This window comes from Lissotriton helveticus, chromosome 8 (assembly GCF_964261635.1).
Source record: "Lissotriton helveticus chromosome 8, aLisHel1.1, whole genome shotgun sequence".
Lineage (NCBI taxonomy): Eukaryota > Metazoa > Chordata > Amphibia > Caudata > Salamandridae > Lissotriton > Lissotriton helveticus.
The window spans coordinates 734,040,917-734,061,679 of record NC_136069.1 but is presented as its reverse complement, the minus strand read 5'-3'; the positions used below and the strand labels follow the sequence as shown (position 1 = coordinate 734,061,679).

The window sequence follows — 20,763 nt, the reverse complement described above, 5'->3', positions numbered from 1 at the left end:
ATTGTTGGAAGAATTAGCCCCCCCCCCCCGAAATTTTTATTAGGCCCCCTCTCCCCCGAAATTTCACCGTGTTTCCAGACAGACGCCTCTGTGTCGCCACAGTCAGCATTTGTTGCTGCCCCGGCCCTTCAGAGAATTTACCAAGGCTCTGCCTTTAAAGTGAGCTCTGCGCCAGCCCTCCGCCATTTCAACTCGAAAGGTATGTGTATTTCCCCTATGTAAAAAGTAAACATCTGAGACTCCAAAAGAACCAGGGCACACCACCACCCACTCATCGGGGCCCGGCAGATTGATACTTCCTCTCCAGTACTACCCTATTACGGTAACTAGTCCTCAAAATTCGCACTCCCACATCGGTGCTGTCTGGGCTCTCACCTGCCCCTTCTCCACATAGGTGCGCCAGCCAACATCATGCCGTAGCCTCCCCCAATGCCCCTGACTGTCCCATGCCCCATACAGTTGCTCAGCTCTGCCCACTGATGCCTTTAGCCCACCCGCCCCCCAGACAGATGTGTTGTCTCTGCCTGGAGTGTCCATCACTAACGCCCACTCCCACCTGGCGCTCTTGGTTGCTCACTCCCCCGTTTCTGTGTTACCACTCTGCATGTTCATGACATAATGACGTGTAATCCCACAGCCTGCAGATGCCGGCAGCTCGACCTCAGGGCAGGCGCCCTGGATTCCACACATCTCAACCAACCTCCACCCCAGGGCTTTAGATGAAAATACAGAAGCGCTGGCACATGTTTGCTCCTGATAAGTGCTTGTACTCTATCCTAAAGTGTTTTATAGCAGAACTGAGAAGCACAGGTACTCTCCTTTTCAAATTACTCTGTACCGTACCATTTAAAGCACTGCTAAAGCCACAACAAATCGCTAGTTTAAGTGAGCGCATGTGTGCATTGTCAATTTAAATAAATGTGGAAAAATGCTAGCTGTAGCGTCGTCTTGCGCTTGTGCCAAAAATAAATGTGGATAAATACAGAAAAAATGCACACAAAAAAATATGGATAAATACAGATGAAAATGGTAAACAAATTAATACCATAAAACCGGGAGCCCTAGTCATGATTTAAATGGTGCAGCAGGTGCACCCCACTAAACACCTAATATTGCTATATTTATTGCTATATTTAACTACTAAACAGTCGGTCACAAGTGCAGTTACCTTGCAGACAACAGGATCATGATTTGAATGATGAAGTGGCATCAGGTCCAAAAGTTGTCTGAACTCCTCTAAACCCCGAATATTGCTATATATTACTACTATACAGGCAGATACAATTGCAGTTATCTTACAGTTAAAAGGCGCTTGATTTGAATGGTGCCGCAAGTGTAGTGGCACTGGGGCCAACAACGTTAGGGACCCCACTAAACACAGATTGCTAAATGTTACTACTAAACAGGCAGTCACAAGTGCAGATATCTAGCCGGCACTAGGGCCATCATTTCAATGGTGCTGCAGGTGCAGTGACACCGGGGCCCAAAGCTCTAGGAACCCCTTCAAACACTAACTATTGCAATATTTTACTACTAAACAGGCAGTCACAAGTGCAGTTACCTGACAGGTAATAGGGTCATGATTTGAATGGTGTTGCAGAGGCAATGGCACCGGGGCCAAAAGTTGTCATAACTCCTCAAAACACTAAATAGTGCTATATTTTACTACTAAACAAGAAGTCACAAGTGCAGATATATAAAAGGCAGTAGGGGCATGATTTAAAAGGTGCCACAGGTGCAGTGGTACCAAGCCCAAAACCAGGGGCTACTGCAAGCTACTGTAATGCTGGGATTGGCAAGTCACCTAGTTAAGTGGATATACCGGGCCATAAGGGAGATGATGGATGGACCACTGCTAGCACTGAAAAATAAATGGGAAATACTCCTCCCGCTTCGTGTAAGGCGGATTCTGAAGGATTTTATTTGAACATCGTCGAGGGAGTTTGTTTCTTGCAGGGCTGCGAGCGCGTTGCTTGTGCAGGACTACTAGTCCCAGGAGCGCGAGCAACCACCCCCAATTGGTACCAGCTGGGGCGCTCTCCCTGCAGGCTCCTCCCCCTACAGCCCAGTTAGTTTATTTGCAGTTGAAGAGTCCCGCTGCGCGGGAGCGCGCAGGAGGGCGCCGGGAGAAGCCCGGGACAAGGGCGGGACCGACCGTGACCGACAGAGACTGATAGAGGCTGGGCTGGGCCACTCCCCTTTAGTTTCTTATTCCTAAAGATTGCTAGAATATTTAGTATATTTTGCTAATTATTGGATTTCTTTGTGCTTCTCCTTATTTTTTATTTTACACTATTTTATATTTCGTTTTTTGTTTATTGTATAAGGTGTAATTGTTTATTATCCCTGTAGAAAAGATGACTACTAAGAAATTGAGATCTGGAAGAATGGTAGTTGGTAGAGCTTGTTCCAAATCTAAATCGAACCCCTTGCGAAATAGAAATGGGCCAGCTCTACAAGTAAAAAGTACAACGATGCAAAAAATGAAAACCAAATCGTAGATTTTACAAAAAAAGGCAAAGGAAAATTACTTTTGAAAATGATAAAGATCCTTCTTTGAATAATTCCAACCCTGTGGATTTGGACTTTAACTCATCCGATGAGCAAATGGAAAGTCCAAAGGTGACTCCCACAGTAATACAACAAGAATTACTATCCCATACAAACCAACAATACTCTGATGATCAGATCAAATTTGCAAATGATCAAAATCTATTCCCAGTCGTTGATTCTAATCCAAAAGTAATTCTTAACCCTTTGGCTAACCCATTTTCAGAAGTCGTTGCATCTGAAATCACTTCTAAGACAGTGTCTAAGACCAGAGAAAATGTAGATACTTTCTTCCTTGATTTCATACCCATTTTCGACCCAGATCTTATTTTAAATAGATCTGCTTTAGTTAACTGCTTTCATGAAATAGAGAGCTTAAAATTGATTCAATCGGCAGATATAGATGTTGTAACATTAATAAACTCAGAGAATGGAAAGATAGCACATGTAAAATTTTATTCCAAATTGGTAATAAATCACATCCTACAATGGGCAGAAGAATTTCAAATAAGAGGAATCGATGTCGATCCTTTTATTCCGGTTAAAATAGAAAGCCAAAGATGCCAAAAAATGTTAATCTATCAGGGCACAAAATCATATCCCTCAGGCAGTCTCCCTGTAACGAATGAAGAGTTAAAAATACGTGTATCAAAAAATAAGCGACAGGTGATAGTAAATAATCCGCTTCCTATAAAACAAATTAGGGTAAAAGATGCTGATTTGGAGTGGAGTTGGCTGCCTGCCATTTTGTCAGATAAATCTGGTCTTACCTCTAGAATAAATTCAAATTTTTAACGATAATCTAAAAATAATATCATGGAACATTGCCGGATTAACCCAGAGTACTGTAAAGTTGCAATTTTTACATTCTTTAGATGCAGACATTATCTGCTTACAGGAAACATGGATAGTAGGGAACATTCCGGCTGTAAAAGACTATTACGTGTTGGAGAGTAATGCTACTCCCTCTATAAGAGGCCGTGCGAAAGGTGGGCTAGCTTGTCTTTTGTCAAACAAAGTTAATTGGAATTATACCCATTTCTTAGATCCTAACAAATTATTTCAGGCAATCACCTTAATAAATTTTGCCAACGACGGTTCCAATAAATCAGTCATAATAATAAATACCTATTTACCTCCTGACTCAAATTATAATCATGGAATTAAGAAGATCTGTTCCTTTATATTAAATCTACAGGAATCTATTCCCCCCCCTTATATCTTATTACTGGGTGACCTAAATGGTAAAATATCCAATGGTGCCTTAGAGTTATTTAGAAATAAAGTAAAGGAGGAAATGTTCCAGATACCTAAAGCTATATTCCCAAAGAATATTAAAACAAATAAAAGAGGGAAACTAATTCTGGAGAGTTTAGCCAAGGCTGATTGTATTATAGTCAATGCAAGGTTTCCCTCCGATAGTCCTGCCCATCTTACACATAAATCAGGGAATGGCGGTTCGATTCTGGACTATGTGATAGTTGACAGTACCTTTTTTAACCTTCTGAAGGATTTATCTGTATTTGTTACTGATCTCAGTGATCATAATGTTTTATGTGTAAAATTGAATGTAACACCCCCTCAAAGGGATTCATGGAATATTGGGGATGACCTATTGAATTTCAATAATAAAAAAGGGAAATGTTATTGGAATTCAGGGTCCATTAGAAAATTGACCAATATATTAGAGTACACAGTAGAGAACCTAATCCGATGGGAAGGTAGAGAGCTACTTTGCTTTGTGTCCCTTTTACAAACCTTAAAATCAAAAGCTCAAAAGCCTCTATCAGCTAAGATAATTCCTAAAATCCCCTCTGACCTTCGTTATCTAAATATAGAAATAAACAAATTGGTCAGGGCCCAATATCTCTCCCCTATTCCTGAACGTAGACAAAGAATTTCCCTCTTGAGAAGAAGGAGAAAAAGGTTGAAGGTTAGATTAAAATGCGAGAAAGAAGATGCTCTTTGGATTAAACTTCGTGAAGCATCTAAGAGTGGGCAGTCAAAGACCTTTTGGTCATTAATTGGGGAGGGATGTGGGGTAAGATCCAGACCCTCTCCGATATCGATAAGTGAGCAGACTTGGGTTGATTTTATCCAGCACCTATATAGCAGTAATGATGAAGAGTTTAAATCCAGTAATCTGCAGGAAGACTTATCTCCATATGATCCTCCTTCTGAATTAGAAATCATTGCTGCAATTAAAGCTTTGCGCTCTTCTGGCGCATTAGGTCCAGATGAAATTCCAATTTCAGTATTAAAAACGCATAGTACTCTATACCCAGTCTTTAAAGTTTGCTATACCAATGGCATCGTTCCGTATTCTTGGAAAGGGAGATTGTTAATCCCTCTCTATAAAAAGGGGGCTAGAGATTTACCCCAAAATTATAGACAAATAGCCCTCTTAGATGCCATAGGCAAGGTTTTTACTAAATGTTTATTGAATTCTTTAAACGACTGGGTGTCGGTGTCTGCAATACTTCCATTAGAGCAGACTGGCTTTAGAAAACAACATGGTACTTTGGATAACCTTACTGCTCTTCAAATCTAGGTAGAAAAATATGTTACAGTTCGTAGAGGAGGCATTTATGGGGCTTTCATTGACTTCTCTACGGCCTTTGATAAGGTGGACAGATTTCTGCTGTGGAGTAAGTTAATTAAATTAGGGATGCCCCCCAGTTTATTAAAACTAGTTATCGCACTACACACAGACACTTGGTGCAGAGTATTAATGGGTGGTGAGAGAGGACTATCTAGGGTTATACCCACAAATAATGGACTTAAGCAGGGCTGCCTATTGGCACCCCTATTATTCTCTTTATATATTGCTGACCTCCCCAAAGCCTTATTATCATCTAGTAATGGTATTGCACCTGTATTGGAGAGATCACCTATTGCGTGCTTAATGTACGCAGATGATATCCTAATTTTGGATCTTACCCCAAAAGGCTTGAATGGTCGTTTACAAGCTTTGTTTTCCTATACCGAGGCTCATTTTTTAAAAATAAATATCTCAAAAAGCAAAATAATGTGCTTTCGGGGAAAGAGAAAATCCCAATACGATAATTATTACTGGTCCGTTGGGGGTGAAAGACTAGAAGTAGTCAAATCCTACCCCTTTCTTGGGAAGATAGTCACAAGTAATTTAAATGAAAAAACCCATACTGAGAACAATAGTAGGAAAGCTCTTGCACAAGGGAAGAGTCTTATCTCTCTTTATAAAGCGACAGGTAGAAGGCATTTTTCCATATTGCTCGAAGCCTTCCGAGCAAAAATCCCCGCTTCCCTAATCTACGGACTAGAAATAGTGGATATGGCATGCTGGAAATCTTTGGACTCGAGCGAGGGAAACATTCTACGTAACTTAGCCTCTGTAAATACTGCACATTCTACGTCTTCGTTAAGACATGAATTTGGCCTGCGCAGTTCTTGGTCTCAGGCTGTTGCGAATGTGGTGCGTTGGGTTTTTAATATAGCTGGAGGAATGCCTGGCACTCTGAGGTATCTAATAAAAAATGAGCTGCTGGGTTCCTTTACTGTTCATTCTTCTATTGTAAGGAACTTCAGACAGGCGATTATTTTATTACAGCTAGATGAACAAAGTCTCTTTTCATTATCTACAGCCCAATTAAAGTTATCTTTAAAGACTGCGTCCTGGGAGCTGAGTTTCAGAGTAGATAGTAGGACCAGTAAAGCAAAGAGAGGAATGTTCTCTATCGGTAATTTTTGTGAAATTAAAAAACCTCAGCCATATTTAAGTTGGAATCTTCCACATGGAGTTAGGCGATTTACCCTTCTGCTAAGACATAATCTTCTCCCCCTGAACTGTCTTATGTCCAAATGGTATGGTGGTTCAGATATTTGTGATCTTTGTAATTTTAATTCCCAGGATTTGTACCATGTTGTTTTTGTTTGTCCAGCCCTTATGGCATATAGGCGCAAATGGTTAAAACCCTTGTGCCTTCAATTGGGTATTTTTACTGCTTTTGACTTTATTGCAGCAATGCTTAACCCCCCAAACGAAATGTTTTGTTTTAAACTGTTTTATTTCTTTAAATGTTTTTTAACATTATATTGATATTTTCGTTCTTTTTAATGAAATTTTGCTGTTTTTTTGTCAAATTGTTATGTGGATCTCAATTGAGTTCCGTTATCATAAATAAAATAAATTTGAAATGTGAAATTTGAAATGGGAAATACTCCTCAGCCGAGACTTGTCAAAGGCAGAATGGAAAAAAGCGCTTAGCTTGTCCAAGAAAATCTCTAGAAATTCCAGCTTTAAGTATTACCAGTTTAACATTGGGCAGCTGACTTACCTTACTCCACATAAGCTTAACATAATGCTAGATAGCGCTGACGAACAATGCTCACGATGTGCAATCCTAGACGCAGATTTTAAACACATGATGTGGGATCGTCCGGCTTTATCTGACTATTGGCACCAAGTTACAGAGCCTGTTACATAGGGTCCTTGAATGCACTATCCTCTTCACGATCGAAGTATGCCTATTAGGCCTGTTCCCTAGCCGCAAGACCAACAAAAATTGGTACATAAAGCAGTACACAAGAGTGTGACAGAATTGCATTTAGGATTGTTCATGTACATGAAGGGACATCTTCCTACACATAAACAATCCTCCCCTGCACACAGACACACTTGCACTCTGGTGCAAGGGTGCCTGCGTTGGCACTAAGTTGTTAAACTTAGCACCATCGCAGGGGGAAACGCAAGGCTGCACCATATCCTTGTGAATAAGGTGCAGCCATGCGTTTCCAAAGAGGCAGAGAGAGGAGTTAAGCCAAGAAGGATAACGCCTCTCTCCGCCACTTCCTTGTGAATATTCTCCTAAATGTGCCACTGATTCCCTTTTGTAACCACATAAGGGAAACATTGGTGACCTTCCAGCCTGCTCCAAATTCCCAGGTAGAAAGCAAAAGGGAGCATAATCTAGTTCACTTAAAGCTTCAAACTGAAATGAATGGCTGTGACAAGTTTCCTAACGAATTCCCTCTAATGTATGCCAAGCATCCCTAAAGCCAATACGTGTGTCTTTGTTTACCAGACTTTTGACTTTGCCAATGCTTGGTTTTTTTTCATCATTGCTTTTGCAAAACTTCTTTGTCCGGGGAACTGGTGGGCCTCACCGATATAAAAATTCCTACTCACAGAACTTTTTTGGGGCTCAAAAAGCACACATTTCCATAGTGCTTCCAGCATTAGGAGAACTACTTTGACTACTTTGTGTGTGCATGTGCTCCATGTGAAAATGCAGATTGCCTTCACTCACTTATTCTAACAAACTAGCACTCAAGCATGTATTACAGCAGTGCAAACGTCAAAATGAACATTATTACCATATTACCACTTAACACACTTGAAATGTCTCTGCTAACAGCCCCCAAGATTCTATGTCAAACTTTAAAAAACAGCTAGTTTCATGCTCACAATGCCAGAGAGATTAAATATGTGTTTCTTACTGCAAATCTTTAACCCACTGTGTTCTTATTCTAAGGACATACATTTGTCTATTACCACTGCACATAAAAAAACAGCTTGGCATAACCCATCTGTGTAGATCCACTCAGTGTAATATGCTGTTTATTACCGCTGTTGAGGAAGATGAGGGGCATTTTCCCCAGCCAATTTTCATCAGTTTTTTCTTGGCGAGACGTGCCTAGGGGAAACTGCACAATAATTACCACACAACTCAGAATCCGGGTGTGCGAAAGTTTCCATTTGCATACGAATGACATTTGCCTCACCATTTGTTACATCTATTTTCACAGCAATAAATGGTAAATAGCATGACCACAATCACGAGCAGGTCTTCAGCCATTAGTTGAGTAAGGATTTGTCTTCCACCAAGGTCCATCGCCACCCCCTTTTGTACCGCTTTGGCCGCCATAAGTGTGGCAGGGTATGCTCAGACGTGAGTCCCTTGCTCACTTTGCCACTGGATTCAAGCAAGCCGGGCTGAAGACGGCTGTAATGCCAGAAACCGGTCCTCGGAAGCTTGTTTCCGGTCCAGGGAAGGCATGGCTTGGCAGTTCGGGCTGGACTGTTCCCATGAGGCACAGGGTCAGACTGATTTGCAAATGGCCATGTCTGAACTGGGGTGGCAGAGTGGGCTAAAGAACGGTGATGGATCAAACCCAGATCTTTTGACTGGGTGTGAGTGTTTGATTGGTTCAAATGCTCCGTCCATCACCACCCCCTTTTGCACCCCCTTTTGTACCACCCCCACCACCCCCTTTTGTACCATCAATTATTCACCAGCAGGGACCTGCACCCTGTACTCCTACTTATGGAAGCAGTAGTTGTTGTTTTCTATACGGAAGAGAAGAAGAAGAACTGTTGGGGTACTACTGGGATCGAAACCTGTTAATTAGAGTTAGCCATCTTTTATCGAGAGCGCGGCTCAAGAGAAACAAAAACATTTTTATACATTTTGTGCATGTCTGTGTCCGTATTTGATTGAGAATATATTATTGTTTATTTTAATAAGCGTGTTTATTTTACTTTGTTTGACACGTATGAATATTTGAATTGTAACGTCTGTGTAAACTTTAAAAAAATTATGTGATTCATGAATGTATTTATTTGATATTTTTTATCTCTAATTAGGGACGTTCTGGTGTACCTGGGCCTTCAGGACGAAAAGGACACAAAGGAGATTCTTTGTTTATTAACACCAAAGGCAAGAAAAATTCCTTTTCATCCTGTTACAGGAATCAACCGCTTTCTCTGTGGAATAATATTAATGAATATAATTTTTTTAATCAAATACTACCCAGGTGCAAAGGGAGAGCGAGGCGGGCCTGGCGTACCTGGTGCTGACGGTCAGCATGGTGCAAATGGGCAGGACGGCTTAGATGGTTTTCCTGGGCCAGCAGGGGCTCCGGTAAGTAAGAGAAATGGGTGCCCTAAAAAGGTATGTTCTTTGGGGATACATTTCAGCTAAGTTTGCACCCCAAGAGATTAACCTAGGCAACTGTAAATTCAATATATAGTTCTAAGCAACATGCTCATAAGTAATGTGAACACCATAGCATTATGAATAAGGTACCAGCCAGCACAAAATAGCTCCCCAGAAGTTAGAGATAATTAAACCAGGGGTGTTGTACCAGAATATTGTTGTCAGAATAAAGCTTGGCATAAACATCCTCTCTAGAGTTAATAATAGAAAATCAACAACCAACTGGATGACATTTTTGTGAATGGCATTTAGAACATGATATTTATGTCAGATAATATTTCTGTATATGATATTCTAAAATACAGCCTGGTCAAGCTAGAAAGTCAGAAGCATGCCTCAAGGTCTAAAAGGAAAGACACCCACAGTTATCTGCTCTGTGTGTACTGGTTTGTGCTGGTGTGTGTGTGTGGGTGTTCAGGCCTGGCCCTTGACCAAATTACTCCCCACTCTAGCAGCATTTCTTTTATGGCAGTTCTCTAGCATTCTCCGTATAAATCCCTTATTTGTTATTACACCCTAGGATAGGCAAAGCCCTACCCATAAAATCCAGATCCTCAACAATTGCCTTGTTCTATTGCTCATAAAGGCGCCCACTATTGAGCACAAATGGGGCATAAAAGGGAGAGTAGAGGAAGACTATATGGAATGCATGCTCCTTTCCTCCCATCCTCATTTCCCCCTACTCGGGTTTACCTGCAGCTCCAAGCGGCTCCATCTTTAAGCCCTCCAGTACCTTATTGATGCACGAACAGCCCCACCCACCATTGAACCCAGACCACAAATATCCTGATGGATGCACAAACCTTGTGTGCACATATATTACACTTAAGTGTACAAAAAAGACTTATGCGGAGGGAAATTCTGTGATCTTGTTTCACGCTATCCATATTAGCAGATATTTCCACCCACAGATCAGGTTTACTCCTGAGGACAACATATATTTCTTTAGCTTGCCCGTTGTAGTAAATCTCTGTTGGGTCAAAAGTGGGTCTTTGAGGCAACACGCTGTAAAAACCAGCACGCGTCTACATTTGTGGATATCCACAAAGATGTTTCACTGTTTCCCACCATTTAAAGTTCCTGCTGCGAACAGCAGAAGGAAGTCCTTTTGCAAGACAGGAAAGGGGTGGGTAAAATTTGCATATTTCAAGAGGTTTAAGTGCAATACTTTTTGCAAGGGGAACATTTTATCCTAGTGGAGAAAAACAATATTCAGAAAAATTGCTTTTCCACATTTCTGACATGCATGCTCTTTGAATGTGTCCCCCAAGTGGACAGCCAGCTGAAGCACACAACATAGACTTTGACTACACCAGGAAATGTATGATTTGCCATCATATTCAGGTGTACTCTCACTGGATTTTGCAAATCTCCAAAAATGTGTAATTGTGCATAGATCGTAAAAATGAGTTTCTATTGCCAGTCTGAACCTGTCTAATCTTCTCACATCGAAAAGAGTACTAACAGAAGAGGGCGCTAACTTCATTAAAATTTAAAGACCCAAGAGAAGGAATTTGGCAATAATTTGTGGTATTATGCAGTAGCTGAGAAGAAGCATGTAAGACAAAAATTATATTTCTGGTAGAGCACCGAGAGAGAGGAGCTCCAACCCATCTCCTCACTCTCTACTTGCTGCCCTAAATCCACTTGAGGAGCAAATACTATAAAAATTAGAACGGTAATGCTGGAATTCTATTTTGAGATACATTCATAGTATAAATTATAGTGTATTAATTCAAATCTAAAAAAGTAACCTCAGAATGGACTTTTTCAGACTTGTAACAAAGGGCCATATGTATCATGCAAATTCGCAATCGCAAAGGCCGAAATTCGCAGAATTTCGGCCTTTGCGAATGCGAATTTGCTAAATGGAATGTATGAAGCAAAACTGGTGCAAAATAAGGAATCGCAAAATTTGCGATTCCTTATTTTGCAATTGCATTTAAGGAATCGCAAATTTTGCGATTCCATAAATGCAATGTATGTAGCAAAATTTTTTAGCAAAATGCCCTTAAGGAATCGCAAATTACCACCAACTTCTAGTTGGTGGTAAGTTGCGAATTCCTTGAAAAATGCAAATTTGTGCATTTTTCAAAGTTCCATGTGACGCACATACATGCCCTTAGGGCATGTATGTGCGCCACATGTGCACCCATGCATATTTCAGGGGTGCAACAGGGTGTCCTTTGGACACCCCTGCACCCTTGAAATTATTCTCAATTTGCGATTAGCAAATTGCGAATCGCAAATTGAGAATAACTTCCCATTCATTCCTATGGGCCTCCTGGCCCATAGAAATAAATGGGAAAGTATTCCTTAATTGCGATTCGCAATTTGCTAATCGCAAATAAGAAATTCTAAGGAATCGCAAAAAAATGCAATTTTTGTACATACATACCCATTTGCAATTCTCAAATAGCGATTTCTTAAAAATCGCTATTTGAGAATCGCAAATGGGTATCTTGATACATATGGCCCAAAATATGGTCACTGATGACTTATAAAACACATCAATGAAGCATCGTGTCTCTTTCAATGTCTTCAGATGTATATGCAGGTAGTATGGTATATTGAACAATCTTCAGTCAGAGACCTGTGATGCGTCAGCCACAGAAAACACACATTTGCATTAAATAAGTAGATACAATGATAAAAAATAGCTTTTTGTATAAATGCTAGCATGTAAAAAGTTTTGTGATAAAATGAGGCTGACAGTACAGGGTCATCTGGAACATCACAATGGGGCACAATGATCAAGCTTTTTATCGGTTGCAAACAGGCGGATTTACCGGAAAAGGCAATTTCCGATGCATCAAACGTAAATGCATTTGCAAAAAAGGTAATCACAATTTTTGCAATTACCTATTTTGCGAATCCATTTAGGGAATTGCAATTTGCGATTCCTTAAATGCAATGCATAGAGCATTTTAAAAATGCGACTTTGCATTAAGGATTTGCAAATTGATGGTAATTGCAAATCCTTAGAAAAATGCATAAAATTGCATTTTTCAAAGTGCCATGTGGCGCATACACATGCTCTTAGGGAATGTGTGTGCGCCAAATGTGCACACTTACCTTTTTTAGGGGTACTTAGGCCCCCTGGCACCCTTGCAATTGCATTCGCAATTTGCCATTACCTATTTGGTAATCACAAATTGCGAATGCTTTCCCATTCATTCCTATAGGCCTCTAGGCCTGCATTCCCTAAAGGAATCGCTATTTATTTTGCGATTCCTACAGGCATAAGGAATTGCAACTCCTAAATAGTGTTTCCTTAAAAATCGCTATTAAGGAATCGCAATTCCTTATCTTGATGCTTGTACCCCAATATCCAGTAACCTAAGGGAAAGATTCAACTTATTCAAACGCAGAGAAAAATGTCAAGTCATTTAGTATGACAGAGGGAGTTATGGCCTACAAAGAATAAAATAATATAAGAAGCACACTCTCCTGTCAAGAGCAAAGGTGTCAATGAGAATAAGCACTACAAGATTGTGAATCAGGGTCTGGGAAAGGTTGCTGTTCGAAAGATTGAATGAAGGTGAGCAGTGGGGTTTATTTTACTATTATATATATTTCTGATCATTTGGGTATTGTTTATGTACTCTACCAAGAATCTCAAGATTTCTGCATTTTCGTGGTCCATTCTGACTTGCAAATGACTATTGCAATTCATCCATTTTTGTGCCTTTTAGTCCATATTAGTTAGGTGAGTAGTCAAAATATGTGACTTTTTCCATTATGAATTTCAAACCCTCTGTCTAATTTTAATTTTTCTAAATAAATAATCGAAGCATAACACTTTATCATAGGGTGATGGAATTCCAGGCGCTCTTGGTGATCCCGGTTTCCCAGGACCAAACGGCTACAAAGGTATTGAAGGAGAACTTGGTCAACCGGGTCCTGGATATCCAGGCCAAAAAGGAATACGCGGTCTTCCAGGTGATCCGGGAGTTAATGGATTTCCAGGGCTTCCAGGTCCCCCTGGTCAAAAAGGTATGACAAAGATGTGTTTGGTCATTATACCACCACCAGTTATTTCTGTGGCACAGTTATATGGCTGCCTGCCAACTTGAAATACCTACTACAGGGTCCAGTGGATGATTTTATTTGGGCTGGGAAACATGTGGATTTCAAGGCAGATGACTCAGAGGTAGGGTAAAGCTGTGATCAGGTAGTGCAACTCTGCTATTTAATAGAGCGGTAGATGTGGGATAGAGGTAAATAATAGTGCTTCTAGGATCACCAATGGCTGACTGGCATAATGGTCCATGCAATGGCTCCTGAGAGAACAGAGACCCCTGGGGTATATTGCTCCTCAAACACAAAAACCCTAATGGCTACATGGAAGAATATGAGAGTATGTATTTAGAGGGCCCACCACTTTCCTGTCACTCTTCACTCTGCTGAGATACCACTCAGACTTTACTCAAACCCCGTGGAGTAAAGTTTTTGATAAACTATCGCTTCCTACGGTAGAAGAAATTTAGCCAGTGGATTCTACTCTGTATTTTGAGTTTCCTCCAGAAATTGGTGGGTTTTTAGTTCCTATAAATGAGGCTGTTAATATGCAAATGAATACATGATTTACTAAAGCTCCTTACAAACTCCCTTACGATCTCAGGGGCAGATTTACAAGCCCCTTGTGCCGCTTTTGCGTCATTTTTCCCATGTTAAAAATGACGCAAAAGTGGCGCAAGGGGCTTGTAAATCTGCCCCTCGGTCTTTCTCAGTTAAAATGTTTCATCCTGTTTTTCAAAATGTTGGAAAAAAAACTAGAAAAATAATAAAAACCTTTTCTATCTCTTTACAATTCTCAGAAAGATTTCTTTTCACTCTCGTAAAGTGAGGTTATGATGTCCGATAGTCTATCAGGAATTGTCTTATTAGCTATAACGGTTGAGCATAATGGAAATGAATGTGCCAAAATATGGGCAACAAGGTGATGGACAAACAAGGAAATGACAAACCATATTGTGATATAACATTGCTGGTGGTCATGTGGAAACAGCATGTTGATCTATGTTTTTCTTTACTGTGTTTCACAATAAAAGGAGATCCCAGCTGTGATGAAAATGATGACCAACAGAATGTCATACTCGGAGCAGGTACAGTACATATACAGAAATTGCATCTTGTTAAATGTATTGTTTTAGAATTTTGCCTGCTTCATTTATGATAGCTTCCCGTTGACCTATAGCAACTTGACAAAAGATGGGGCTTGGAAAGTGGGACTCACAATATTGTGATACAACCTGTAAAAATAGTGACTGTGTAATATCAACTACTTCTTTATCGTCAAGTAATAGTAAATCTATCTATCGAGACAATGTAGTGGTAATATATTTTGGAATCAATATTTCTGCATGCTGATACTTTTTACAACAATAATGTGGCATACAACTTGATAAAGCTTGACAACTAAATATCTGATAGCTACCATATATCTCTTCACAACAGTCCTACGTTTGGGTTACAATTGTGCTTTTTTAACAATTTATGTTGACAATTCCAAAGAAAAGCTCTTACATAAAGTTGTAGCAAAAAAGGCTGCTGACACTTTCTCTGTTGGCTGGGTTATATTGGAGTGAAAAGTATATTGCAATGCTGATATATATATATATATATATATATATATATATATGTATATATATATATATATATGACAGCGATAATTCAACAACGGGTGAAGATGGGGATGAGCCCTTAATGGTTCTTGATTTGGGCGAAGAAATTGATTTTTTAGTCAACGCCCGACTGCAAACCTTGCGCCCACGCAAGCAGCAACAGCAGCAGAAAAAAGGGCCAGAATCAAGCGGCGCAGGAAAGAGCGACGCCGAAAAAATAGATGCAAGAAACAACAACAAAAAGAAAAAATTCTGGCACAAGAAGAAAAATCAAATGAAAAAACAATAATTAATCTCTCATCCCAAACTTTGACGATAGCGGAACAGCAATTACTCAGTCTTGGGTTAACTTACTGTCCTTTGACGGACTTCAATTATTCAACCACAAGAATAGATATATTCCGCTATATTCGAAAGCTCAAGTTGTCCAAATTCTTTAAAATCAAGCAGAATACTTGCACAACGGAATCAGACTCAGCTACACCGACTACTTCTAATCTCCAAGCTAGTGACGTAAGAGGTTTACTCACTCTGTGCCAGTTGGATCAAGGTACGAATGACATGGATGACAACATATCGACTCAGGAAGAACTAAGATCTGCTGAAATTCCACAGACGGGAGCAGGATCAAGCCCATTTAAACCATCATCTACATTTATGCCCATCATGCCTAAAGATGCAATAGATTAATTTCATGATGTGGTAATATCAGATTTGAAGAAATTACACCACCAGATCAAACATCGTGGCAGGATCAAACATGATAAGGAAAAACAATACTGGGACTTTGTATCTAGATTAAAAAACGACTATCGCAATATAGTGTGCAGCTCCGACAAGGGCGGCAATATTGTTATATGGCCACAGGAACAATATATTGCTGAAGCCACTAAACAGCTATCAGATTCATCATGTTATACAAAAGCTGATGTTAAAATGTACGACAAAGCAAGGGACAAATTGAGAAAACTTCTCCTTCAGTACAAAAGGGAGGGTTTAATCTCCATTCAAGAATTTAAATTCCTGCATGTCGAATTACCCTGCATGGCACGTTTTTATCTAATACCCAAAGTCCACAAGGAAGTAACACCCATACCGGGAAGACCAATTATATCAGCTATAGACAGTATGGGTGAACACCTTGCTCAGTATATTGACTATTTCCTGCAACCTTTGGTGGTGAAATTACCTACATATATTAAAGATACGGGACATTTTTTGAATAAAATCCACAATACCACCTGGACAGACAACTCACTGCTAATTACGCTAGACATTGAGGCTCTGTATACGAGCATTGAACATCAGAAAGTTTTGAAGGCCATGGAGTTCTTTTTAGGGACAAGGCCGGTTGACTGTTACAACCACAGTAAAATGCTCATCTCATTGACAGCATGGAGTCTCAACCACAATTTCTTCATGTTTGGCAAGGAAATATACCTGCAGCGGAGAGGGGTGGCGATGGGGGCATGCTTCTCCCCGAGCTACGCATGTCTGCATGTGGGGTTTTGGGAGAGGCAGGTCCTTATGGGAACACTTCAAGAGATTTTTAAAGAACATGTCCAGATGTGGGTAAGATTCATAGATGATGTTTTTTTAATTTGGAGGGGAGATGTTTCCAGTGCACTTGCGTTTATTGATCAACTAAATAACAATGATTATAATTTGAAATTCACTCATCATATCAGTGAACAATCAGTTGATTTTCTAGATGTAAGGGTATATCACAAATCTGGCAAAATTGCAACTACCCTTCATAGAAAGACTACTGCTGGCAATGCAACTCTGCATGCCAGCAGTTCTCATCCGCAGCACACAATAGAAAACATCCCCTATGGAGAACTGCTCCGTTTAAAAAGAATTTGCAGCAGTGAGGATGAATTGGAGAGATGCACTAATGAAGCACTTAGCAGATTCAGGAGGAGAGGGTATCATGCTGACACTTTAAAGAGGGCAGTTCAAAAGGTTAATGAAAAATCCAAGGAATGCCTTCTACAGCAGAACAGTGTTAATACAACCACCGAAACAAGTTCTGAAGAGTCTGGATTAAGATTCATCACACCGTATAGTTGCCAGAACAGGAAAATTAGATCAATCCTTACCAAAAGCTGGCCGATCCTACAAACAGACAATGTGATAGCATCTGACCTCCCTGATAACCCTAGAATCACTTTCAGGAGAGGGCCGACCCTCCGCAATCATGTTACCAATGCGTTTCCCGAAATCCTCAAACCGAAAACTTGGTTCCCGCAACACCAGGGCTTTTTTAAATGCTCGAGTTGTCGGGCGTGTAGGTTTGGTGTAAACACCAGCACCTACATGACTCCTTTCAGTCCCACGCCTGTCAAAATCAAAGGCAAATACGATTGCAGAACGGAGTTTGCTGTGTATGTCCTGACGTGTACTTGCGGCCTGAGGTACGTTGGGAGTACTCGGCTTGCGGTGCACGTCAGGATTTTACAGCATCTCCGAGCAATTGTAAACAACGACAATGCCTACCCGGTGGCGAGACATTTTAAAAGTGTCCACAATAATAATTTGGAAAGTCTCAGCTACTATGTTCTTACCTCTGTGCCTCGTCCTCGTAGAGGAGGAGACAGAGACAAGTTACTTCGCCAACTGGAATCCAGAATGATATTAGAGCTAGATACTAAGGTCCCGAACGGGTTGAATACCACTGAGGACCTATATAATTTCCTATAAAGTCACTTTACTATGTATATATTAGCCTTAACGTGACATCTGGTATTAGTAGGCACTATATATATCCTTTTGCCTAAAAGCTTATCAGTGGAGTCCGCCTCCCCTCTTAGGTTACCATATTGATTTACCAAACAAAATTAATTATTACATACACCCCCTTTTCTGTTTTTTAGTAAGTTGACTTACTTTTCCTTCACTTCGCCCCATGTATATATTTCGCGTTTGAACTTTGAATTAAATTTACCATTACTATATGTTGGAGTATGATGTATGCACAACTACCATATTCAAAGTGAAACAATATTCAATGATTTTGGTTATTCATGTTTATTTTTGTATGATGTTATTCACTGGATGTTGGGCACACAATCCCATTATTTTTGTTGGGGTAGATATACTATTAGACGTAGGAGAGCTGTTTGGGAAAATAGGGGCTGCCATCATTAGTTTGATGTCCCCGAAGCAAGCATATTCAGGTGGGGTTGCCATCACTACATAATGATGTCCCCACCTATACACAAACAGGGCAGGAATTGTTTGATTTTAATGTATATTTTTGTATATATTTGTACAGTATTTATTGAGTATCAAGATATCATCCACTGAACATAGTATCTCCAACACAAATGTACATATGAGATATGGTCGTTTGTATATAGAGTAAATAGACGACAATTATATGTACATATATGAGTGACATTTATTTTTATGGGTATATATTTATTCCCACATAGATATTAATTATTAATTGTGTTAACATATTGAGTTAAAGTTTGGTTAGTATGTGACGTAATAATGGTATTGTCCTTATTCAATCTATTCCTTTACTGTCGGTATACATAAATGATAGAATTTTTTTTTACTGTTTGTGCCCTTGAAAACCTTTAGAAATACGTGACATTTAGCATTTATGCGGCCAGAATTTGTGTCACTATTATATTTTGAATTTATTCAGATATTATTTTCTTTTTGTGTCAGGCAATGTTAAGCCACGTTAACATTATGTGTCTTTGTTTCCCCCTTTTCCCGAACATTTGCCAAAATATATGTAATAATAGTATGTCTTCCATGGTTATAGGTGTCACATGGTATGCACACGCAGTTTAAAAGTTCAGGTGTGAGGGGTTTTTAAATTGACTGTGATCAAGGGCACCCCGCCCGAAACGCGTCAGTTTTCTTTCTCTGTTAAGCGTTGCTTAAATAAAAACCTTTGCCTGGATACTGGATTCGTGGAGTTGTCTGCTTTCCTGGGGACCCGGGACGGCAGTTTGCTTCTTCTTGTTTTCGAGATATATATATATATATATATATATATATATATATATATATATATTTTACCTACTGGCGATAGCCAGTAGGTATATATAGTTAGGATTGTTTTCCATAGGGAAATCGCAACATTCTATTGGGAATAACTTTGGCGCCGGTTGAGGAATCTTCCTGAAATTTTTCTTAACTTTGCCTCGTGGCGCTCCGGTCCTTCCCTGAAAGTTTGGGGGGTATTCGTCAAGCGGGGGCCGAGATAAAAGGGGGGTCCCAAAACGTGTTTTCCCCATGTTAATTTCCATAGGGCGGTTGGACTCACTTTTAGCCCGAACGGCTGAATGGTTTTCCACCAAACTTGGCAAAATTGTACGGACTGGTAGCCCAATGTGCCTTTGCTATGTCTCAAGATATGTGCTCCAGTGGTTTTTACAAAAATTAACTTTGAAAAAATATATATTGGGCTACATTGGGCTATATATATGTTAGAGCCCAAATGTAGCCCAATTTAGCCCAATGTAGCCCAAAGATGGCCACCAGAGACAAAAAAAAACAAATGTAGCCCAAATATCAGCCAGATGTAGCCCAACTATAGCCCAATGACAGAATGTCCCAGAGTGTTCTAAAGAAACAACTAGAGCGCTAACAGTCTTACTTATGACAAAAGTATAGCACACCTGAAGTCATCTTGATTGGAATAAAGTGTTAACACTTAAAACATTTAATTTGCAAAGGAACAAAATGAGGGGGTTCATTTTGCCATAGAAATTATGATTAGTGCTGAAGAAAGAAAAATTAGGGCACATTTTGAGTGACTTCTCAAATCCTCTTATATTTCATTAAAAAAATTCTGATATGCAGTCTCCCAAGATGGCCACCAGAGACAAAAGAGCCTGTGCTTAAAAACTCCGTTAGCAAAGCAGGCATTTGAGATTTAAAAAATAGTTAGGATTGTTTTCCATAGGGAAATCGCAACATTCTATTGGGAATAACTGTGGCACCGGTTGAGGAATCTTCCTGAAATTTTCCGTAACTTTGCCTCGCGGCGCTCCGGTCCTTCCCTGAAAGTTTGGGGGGGATTCGTCAAGCGGGGGCCGAGATAACTTAGGCGCCAGTTGAGGAATCTTCCTGAGATTTTCCTTAACTTTGCCTCACGGCGCTCCGGTCCTTCCCTGAAAGTTTGGGGGGGATTCGTCAAGCGGGGGCCGAGATAAAAGGGGGGTCCCAAAACGTGTTTTCCCCATGTTAATTTCCATAGGGCGGTTGGACTCACTTTTAGCCCGAACGGCTGAATGGTTTTCCACCAAACTTGGCAAAATTGTAGGGACTGGTAGCCCGATGTGCCTTTGCTATGTCTCAAGATATATGCTCCAGTGGTTTTCACGAAAGTTAACTTTAAAAAAATATATATTGGGCTACATTGGGCTATATATATGTTAGAGCCCAAATGTAGCCCAATGTAGCCCAAAGATGGCCACCAGAGACAAAAAAAACCAAATGTAGCCCAAATATCAGCCAGATGTAGCCCAACTATAGCCCAATGACAGAATGTCCCAGAGTGTTCTAAAGAACAACTAGAGCGCTAACAGTCTTACTTATGACAAAAGTATGGCACACCTGAAGTCATCTTGATTGGAATAAAG

General features: G+C 40.1%; 1 protein-coding gene across 1 annotated transcript in view; it reads left to right on the top strand.

Moving 5' to 3' along the window:
• The window catches only part of COL4A2 (collagen type IV alpha 2 chain), a 732,177-nt gene that overhangs the window by 468,821 nt on the left and 242,593 nt on the right, over positions 1–20,763 (top strand). Inside the window, exons 23-26 of the mRNA XM_078657554.1 lie at positions 9,176–9,248; positions 9,346–9,452; positions 13,340–13,523; positions 14,582–14,635. Of these exons, the coding sequence (XP_078513680.1) occupies positions 9,176–9,248; positions 9,346–9,452; positions 13,340–13,523; positions 14,582–14,635 (418 nt within the window). The remainder of the gene's footprint in view (positions 1–9,175; positions 9,249–9,345; positions 9,453–13,339; positions 13,524–14,581; positions 14,636–20,763) is intronic.